We start from the raw sequence: 9,480 nt of genomic DNA, 5'->3' as shown, positions 1-9,480 counted from the left end.
TATTTTAATCCGTAGTGCAGATCTACACTGTAACGTTTATATTTAAAACACAAAATTGGTCAATGGACGGGATGGTTATGTGTAAGTTTCGAGCGTCAATCATTATATCCCCCTACTGGACGCATCAGGAACAACAGGGGCGCAAAACTGCCAGGGCCGTAGATATCTACCGGCTCCAGGGACCTCATTTATAAAACTTTGCGTAGGATTTGCGTCAGAAGTGGCGTACGGATGAAACATAGGACGTGCATACACACAGAAATATTCGGATTTATAAAACTGTGCGCACGCACGTCCTATGCAGTTTTTCCTTAAAGGGGTGGTAAAATGCCCTTTTCACAAGATGTAAAATAAATCTCTGTTGTCCCCAGAGTGTGTGTGTGAAGTTTTAGCACAAAATACCCCACAGATATTTTTATATAGCATGTTAAAGTTGTCACTTTTTGAGGGTTTGCAAAAACGCACCGTTTTGTGTCTGGCCCTTAAAATGCAAATGAGCTGCTGCAGGAGGCGGGGTTTCAAGAGCTCGTGTGTGTTAGCAGCTGCAATTACCTCACGCAGACACACACTAAAATGACAGAAACTGTTCTGCCTTTAATGTTAAAACGGAGTCAGACAAAGATGGAGAGACTCAATAAGAAGTAACAACACTGCAACAGGACGTCTCTGAATGGTTAGTTGATGAATTTATGTTGCTGATGTGGAGTTTTAGCATATTATGTCACGTTTGTTGTAGTCCTTTTCTTTAAAAGCAAATATCTCCCTTTGCTTTGAACTTTGAGCGTTGTAACTTTGCAGATGTTGTTTATGCTCAAACAGCAACATTACACACTAACTAAAGTTAGAAAAGTGAAATCATAATCAACCACCCCTTTAATAAATCACAATCAATTCTAAATGTAGCGCAGCTTTTGCGGCTTCATGTCACGCCCATAGTTGCCCATAAATAGTCCGTGAAACGCCCACAAGTTAATATTCATCGATTGCGAAATCATGGCAAACACAGAGAGGAAAACCAAGAAACGTAACTTCACTCACGTCATTACGCATTGTGATGGCATCATGGCATTTTATTACCATCCATTTGATTGCATCTGACAAGCTACAGATGTGTTATGAGGATGAATTGCATAACATGCCAATATTATTGCAGAACACATTTCGCTTTTCTTTTTGCAAATATGTGTTGATTTGAATTTCTGTTGTAATCTTCGTTTGATTTTGTTTGTTTTACACTGCAGATCGATCAAACGGGTGTTCGTGTAGGCTGTTAATTGTAAGACTTGCTTTGTGAAGTCTTCATGTTATTATGAGAGGCAGTATTGCCATTTCTTTTACACAACGGTCTACAGTTTCACACACTTTCATACACTTTCACGTGTTTCTTCCATCTGCCGACGGTGTCGCCATTTCTCATTTCACCCGTTTTTGTGCGTACCCCTGGGTCAGAGTTCGCGTGAAGGACCGCACATTTTCCCGTCAAGTTTGCTTTTTATAAATACCAATTATTGCGTAGAGAGCGGCGTACGCCTTTTTTTGTGCGTACAACGAGGCCCCAGGGGTCTCATTTATAAAACTGTGCGTAGGAACCTTACTAAAAGTGTACGTGCGCTCGAAAGCCAAAAATGGCGTACACAAAAAAATATTCAGACTTATAAAACCGTTCGTACGCCAGAACCTGCGCAGAATTCACTTTATAAATCCCAGTCAGCGGAAGATCACATGCGTCTCCACCCCTAAATAACCATATATGGAGCTTACAACGCCTAGTTTTACTATGCAGATCCTCATCTGCATATCCTTTGCATATGATTATTCATCCACGACCACGTGATAATGTTTAACGGTACAAGACACATTAATATAAATCAAGTAGTTGCCTATACTTGCCTTGTTTTTGAATACATAAATCAAATAGCGTAAAATACATTTTAGAGAAAGTTTTTCTCAATCTTTTCCACTGGCCGAATTGTATTTTTAATTGATTTATATTATTAATGGAAACAGATAGGCCTTGGGAATTATTTGCATGAAACTATTTTCTCGGACAATCTGGTATTATCATGATAAGCAATTATATCTGTGGTTAAAACATTAAAACACAGCACGCCACAGGAAAAGTGTTCAGAAACACCGCGTCCACAACAAATATTTCTATTGAATGAATATAAAAAATGTTGTAACTTCTCAGTAATGATTTCATGTTTAAGTGTTTAACTCCATTAATTTGAATGGCATATTTAATCTAAATGTTTATATCAGAAGTAAAACATAGTTTAAATCATTATTTTATTTATTTAAACTCTTATTTGCGTCAGTTTCACTAAACGGTCCATCAACGCGCTCGCTGGCGCGGACATTTAAGAAGGGATATTTGCTTCAAGTGACAGGCTTGGTGAGTTAAATTATATTTGTACGCAACGGTTATAAATGAGGCCCCAGGTCTGCAACCTAATATAGGTTAAACACTTAATGGAAACAGCCCTCCCTCACCTGGAGGACGTGCACGCACCTTTTTCTCTTCAGTAAATTCCAGGAAGAAGTTACTGCATCGGCAAACGACGTAGGCTATAGCCTACTGTTTTGCTCGTCCTTAAATTCCTCTCAAGATAGTCCTCATCGTCAATAAAAAATCGCAATTCTCAGTTGGCAAAAACGTCTCTATTTTGACTTTTTTTGTGTGATAGCCTACATCCACGCATGTCAGTCGGCTGTGCGGTTCTGAAACAGCGGAGATTGCGGGACGAATAGCCTAATCTCCATAGATCATCTTTATTGACTAAGATTCTACGCAGCTCTAACGTGCAGAACATGTTATTGTGTTGTTTTTCATGGACAGTAAGAAATCGATTTCTGTTTATCTTTCGGTTTCACTTAGACACCGGCATAGCCTATTCGTTGAATACACGGGGAATGTCGCCGAAGAAACAGATACAGACGTGTAGCCTAACAAATAAATAATCTGGCAAATGCTGTTGTTCCAACACTTATAATGTGTCAAATGTGTTTTTGTGTGTGTGTGTGTGTGTGTGTGTGTGTGTGTGTGTGTGTGTGTGTGTGTGTGTGTGTTAAATGGCAAATAGCATTGAATCAGTTTCCGTCGACATCTTCTCAAAAGTAAACTTTTCTCACGGTGACCACACCCTCATACCAGCATAGCCTACACAGGTTGTGTAGCAAAAAAAGTTATTTTTTCCTGGAATGTGTTAATTTACAGAATTGAACCAATTCTACCATAACCAGTAAAGTTAGCTTTTTTATATGAATTGTATTTTGAACACCATTCCTTACATCAGGAAAAATGCATGATGTTATGTATGACCTGTATCTGTAAAACTGATGGTTTCTGCTCTAGGTGTGTGTGGTGCAGAGACGGAGGCTGTGATGGAGGGAGATTCGGTCACTCTACACACTAATCTCACTGACATACGGAACGATGATACTATACTGTGGCTGTTTGGACCTAAAGACTCTGTCATATCTCAAATAACGAGAAAGCGTGACTTGAACTCCATTTGATGATGTGAGATTCAGAGGCAGATTACAGGTGGACCAAAACACTGGATCTCTCACCATCAGAAACACCAGAATCAGACATTCAGGACAATATAAACTTTCCATCTCTAGAGAAAAGACTACAATAAAGATATTTCATGTTACTGTATTTGGTGAGTAGGCTATCCCAAGTCTTTTAATGTACCATTCCGATTTAGATTAGCACTGTCTGTGTTAATAATGAGATCATTCTATTATTTATAATAAACCATCTCAAGACACCACAAGAGACATCAAAAATGTGACATGAAGCATATTATAAAACATGGTTACACCTTATTTTAAGGTGATGTTGTTACATTGTTACTCAAATAAGAACTGAGTAATATAAATAAACTACATCTCTAGAGTTTGGTTTGGGGTTTAGTTAATTGTAATTATGCACAATTTACTGTTAATAGTAACCACATGTAGTAACGTGTAACCACATCACCTTAAGATAAAGTGTTACCTAAAAGATTTGTAAGAGTGACTCACTCATTTTTACTCACATGAAATTACTTAATTTATAAGGTCTATATTTATGCACACATATTATATGTGAATCAGTTAACTCAAACTGAGACCGTAATATGATGTTTCTTTCTGTGTCACATGACAGTGTGATCTGTTATCTGTCAACACGTCAATGTTTATGATTTTATGTACTAATACGAGCAGACATATGCTTTTTATTAGCTTTATTATTAAAGGTCCCGTTCTTCATGATCACATGTTTCTAACTTTAGTTAGTGTGTAATGTTGCTGTTAGAGCATAAATAATATCTGTAAAATTATAAAGCTCAAAGTTCAATGCCAAGTGAGATATTTTATTTAACAGAAGTCGCCTACAGTGAACGGCCCGTTTGGACTACATCCCTCTACATCCTGCTTTAATGACGTCACTAGAACCGTTTTTTGACTAACCTCCGCCCACAGGAATGCTCCCTCAACTCTACCGAAATTCGTTTACTTGCGCACTTCTTATAACTTACTGTGTTTACTCAGCTCTTACGGTGATTTTCTGAAGTAAAACTGACGCTTCATCTTTTGTGTGATGTACAATAAACTTTATTAAACTCATCAGTACATGTTTGATCATCATTCAGACAGCAGACTTGTAGGCTATTAATAAATAATGGATACATAGCCTACAAGCAGATGACAAATACGTTATAATAACCATAATTAAACTACTAAACTATACCTGTTTCATCTCTATACGGCACTCTGACTCTGTAGGCATTATTGTCCAATTCGAAATGAACACTGTTAATGAGAGTTTCTGATATTATCATCATTCCGTGAGATGAAATTGTCCTGAGAGACTGAGCACGAGCTCATGAAGCTCCGCCCCCGGTGTCGTCCAGCAGCAGAAGCTTATTTGCATTTAAAGGGCACAGACTAAAACAGCTCGTTTTTCTGAGCACCAAAAAATGACAATTTAAACATGCTGTAAAAAATGATCTGTTGGGTATTTTGAGCTGAAACTTCACATACACACTCGACCTTTAACATTTCTCTTCAACAATTAAAAGCTGTAAATATCTGATAACATTTAAATGTACTCTTTCCAGATACAGAGTAAATTATTTATAAGTTTAATCTCTTGCTGAGAAACTGTTTCTGCTTGTTTCCAGGTGTGGTTGGTAAGACGGATGAAGTGAAGTCCATTTCAGTGATGGAGGGAGAGTCTGTCACTCTAAAGACTGATGTTGAAGTACAGAGAGAAGATCTGATAGTGTGGAGATTTGGAGATGAAGGCATTCTCCTGGCTAAAATTGATGTAGAAACTAAAGAGGCTTCACTAAACGATGCTGATGAGAGATTCAGAGACCGACTGAAGCTCGATCAAACTGGATCTCTGACCATCACAAACACCAGAACCGAACACAGTGGACTTTATGAACTACAGATCAGAGGCCGTGAGAGCTCACAGCGATTCCTTCTTTCTGTCAATGGTAACTCTGAGTCTGTAAAGAGCCAGTCTTTCAATGTAATAATGATGACATAAGGAATAATTAGATCAGAAACTTGGAGTAGATTCTTGGACAACCTTTAGAAGGACCCCTTTAAACCCCTTTAGAAGGAAGCGTAGCAAATATTTCACACTTGTTTATAGGGATGCATGATAAATCGGCTTATTTGTTACATTTTAATGTTATCGTTATCTGCCCGATAAGAAAATTTGTCCGATATATTAAAGCCAATAAATGATGTATTATTTCCTTCAGCTGAGACACCTCAGATGTGCACTGTGACAAACACATAGTCAGACTTACTAGACAAGACTTACAGACTTCACACAATACATTAAATACAGTGTCTTATAATTCACAGCAGCGTATATTTGAAGTCATTTCGGGTCATCTCATTGACTGTAATATTTATGTTGTGTGAACAATATTCGATTTTTCAATATTGAGCACTGCAGAGACACGGAACAAGAAATATGTCACAACATGAAATATGTCAGAAAATCATCATGGTAACTAATTGTGGGAAATGAAGTCATAATAATATGATTTATAGAGAGAAAGCTACAAACTGAATCCGATTAAAATTCTGACTGTGTCAAATTCTTCAGCTGTTTCAGATCCGGGTCTGTCTCCAGGTGCTATAGCAGGGATTGTTGTTGTTGCTGTTCTGCTGGTGGCTGCAGTTTTTGCTGCTGTTGTGATTTACTATCGCCGCAAGATCTCTCAACTACTTGGTAAGCAAACAAATGTGTGACTATTACAGCAAATACAGCAAGACAAAAACAATGTGCTTTATTATGCTACAGTAGATCATTATTTAAAGGTTTCTGCTTCGTTGATCATGCTGCAATAAGAAATGAAGTCTGATTATACAGCATTAAGAGGAAAATACAACAGCTCCATAATGCTTAGTTCAATGTACGTGAATTTTTCAAGATCGGATGGGCATATTGCTGGTCTGCGTTTATGAATTTGATCCCCATTGCTGAATTTTTGTTGTCTGTCATTCAGATATTAAACACCACTAATACAGAAACTCTGAAACCTGAGAACATAAATAACTTGAATATAACTATACACCCTTGCTTTATTTAGTATACGGGAATCCTAAAGGCCTGTTCACACCAGCGACGATAACTGTACCGATAAAGATGAAGTCCTTTAAATCGTTCTAAATATAAAAGAATAGCAGAGTTCACACCACAGCTATAATGATAACAGCACAGTGAAACAATATCATTGGAATCACCTTCAAAAGATTTTTTTTTTTTCCAGCTGATGAATGATAAAAAACGTTGACAGCCAATCAGTATCCATTTAAAGAGCGGCAGCATTTAAAGCAACAGACCACAAAACTGCAGCGTGCGCTTAGAATAAACAACGTTATCGTCCACTGGTGTGGACGCTGATATAGTTATCTTTGTAGTCATTGTTCTTGGTGTGAAATGTGGCCTTAAGGGTCACATGGTGCAAGTTTCTTTCTCGGAGTCAAACCATCTTAATTCTGAGTGAACTGATTCATTTGCCTTTCAAATCCTAGCAGATTTCCCAGTGTCACACAAGGCATCTTTATGCAGCTGAGTTCATATTTAAAACATTAATTTCATTATTATTCCTGCAAGTGCAGTTTTTGTATAAATGCATGTATGCCACCTGTGCAGCATTAAACAGTGTAAATGCACCTTTTGTCACAGTGAAAAGGATCTCTTTGTAAAGCAAAGCTTGTATTTGTAAGCATGCCAAACAAAACTAACCCCCAAATGGTTTTTATATAATTGAGATGTCCATCTGCACACTTACTTGATCTCATAAACACATTTTTGATGTCCGTTTCTATGTGCTGCTGTGAAACTTGAAGAGAAGAAAGTGTCAGTAAAGGAAGGAGATGAACTCTGTCTACCCACTGATGCTAAACTACATGAAGATGACGAGATACAGTGGTATTATGAAGATGAAGGTGAAGACAATCTCATAGCTGAAATCAATGAAGAGACCAAGATGAACTTACCTGCTACACGTGATGGTGCTGATGGGAGATTCCGAAGCAAACTGAAGCTGAATGTTCAGACTGGAGATCTCACCATCACGGACATCAGAACCATTCACTCTGGACTCTATATATTAAAGATCAGCAGCAAAATAAGAACCAAATACAAGAGATTCACCATTTCCGTGGGTGGTGAGTTTATCAAGTGTTAATGATCGTGCACTCTGTGAACAATTTAGATGAAATTAAACCAAATTTAACTTGTAGATTTTAATTACTTTTAATTTAGTACCATGCTACATTTTATAAAAGAAACTCAGATTTTAAGAATAAATAATGAGAATAAAGTTGTAAAATTAGTAGATTAAAGGCAAAATATACTGCAAAACATTCCTACAGATGCTTTAATGAGCCAGTTTGAAATGATAGTTTACACATTAACTCGTTGAGTTTGGTTTGAGTAGTAGGCTACATTTTTAGTGTGTTTGCACTATATTTGCATTTTGAAGATAACAGCATAATTTTCCATAACTGACATCTCATTAGCCACATACCATGGGTACAAAAAGTCTGAGAAGACATTGGAAATCTATCCCATTACGTTAGCTTTGTGTCAAAAGATAATACATGAAAATATAGTTGTTGGTACATGTCAGACTAACTTAAAAAAGGTCATCTAAATGTATCTGATTTTGAAACTGCAAACTAAATGAATTTAATCACTTTTTTTGTCTTCTGCACTTCTCTTGTTTTATATGATTCTGTGACATGAAGTAAAGACAGAGTCAGGGACGAGAGGAGGTTCTGTCCGTCTCCGGAATGATAATGAAATACAGACAGATGATCTGATTCTGTGGACGTTTGGAGCTGAAAAGAGTCTTGTTGCTATAAATGCTACAAGGACAGCTAAAACTGATGAGAGATTCGCCGGCAGAGTGAAGCTGGACGAGACTGGATCTCTGACCATCACAAACATCAGAACTGAAGACTATGGACATTATAAACTACAGATCATCAACAGCAAAAAGACCACACATAAGAGATTCAATTTGCGCGACACTGGTGAGTAAAACACCAATCATTATAGTAGCTATTCTTTCTTTTATTTACAACATTTACGGTCCTCAAATCAGAGTAACGAGTGTGTGTTTCTCTTGTTTGCGTGTTCCATGTGAGTGTTGTGGAGAAAATTCATTTGATCCTAGAAATAAAGTTTTAAGATTTTAACATTTTCAGTTCTTGTAATGAAGAAAGAAAGAAAGAAAGAAACAACGTATGAAAAAAAAATAATAATAAAAAAAATATATATATATATATTTTTTTTTTTTTGTGAATGTGTTTTTACTAGTGGTCTCAGACTTTTGGATCCCATTTTCTAATGGTCATTTCAGTGGATTTTTGCAGTAGTAGTTCTTATATCTGTTCTATATCTATTAAGTAAGGGAAAATGAAAGTAACAGCAAAATAAACCCCAAAAGGAACAGTTGTCAATCTTTAAAATGGACAAAACCCCATAGTCCTGAAGTCTTATGGTGTGTTTGTTAGGAACAGACTAAAATTTAAGTCATTATTCATTGATAATCTTCTCCCCTCCTTATCTGGAGCTCCCAGAGACCTGATTTTGTGAATTTATTTTCTGTTATTTCCAGCATTTTTAATGAACTCTTGTGTCTTGTTTGAGACTGTGTAGCTGTAACATCATCCGTATGTAACAACATTGTCATTGTCTTCGACAGAAGGCCAAGTGAAAGAATCAGAAAAAGCGACTGAAGAGACGCAGATGTTGTAAGATTTTGCTGATGGAGAGGATAAGCAGGAGGAAACAACTTCAGTTTGAGATAAGACACACCCACCAGTGTCAATTACTATAAAAGTAAAAGTCCTGGCAGAAAGCGATGCATAAGGATGTAGTGTAACAACGAATTATTATTTTTTCCGAAGTGTTGATAACTTAGTGTTAACTAATAATTGTTGCAAACT

The 9,480-nt window shown here is 36.9% G+C and overlaps 1 protein-coding gene across 1 annotated transcript; it reads left to right on the top strand.

Moving 5' to 3' along the window:
- The first annotated feature begins 3,523 nt into the window (after positions 1 to 3,523).
- LOC307169773 (uncharacterized protein) lies at positions 3,524 to 9,480 on the top strand. The gene is made up of 6 exons (XM_079890587.1): positions 3,524 to 3,668; positions 5,175 to 5,495; positions 6,122 to 6,247; positions 7,372 to 7,692; positions 8,275 to 8,562; positions 9,237 to 9,480. Exons 2-6 carry the CDS (start codon positions 5,216 to 5,218, stop codon positions 9,287 to 9,289), a joined length of 1,068 nt encoding a protein of 355 aa, XP_079746713.1. The 5' UTR covers positions 3,524 to 3,668; positions 5,175 to 5,215; the 3' UTR covers positions 9,290 to 9,480.

This window comes from Squalius cephalus (assembly GCF_949319135.1).
Source record: "Squalius cephalus genome assembly, chromosome: 13".
Classification (NCBI taxonomy): domain Eukaryota; kingdom Metazoa; phylum Chordata; class Actinopteri; order Cypriniformes; family Leuciscidae; genus Squalius; species Squalius cephalus.
Note: the sequence above shows the minus strand (reverse complement) of the source record. Positions and strands in the feature narration are given on the sequence as shown.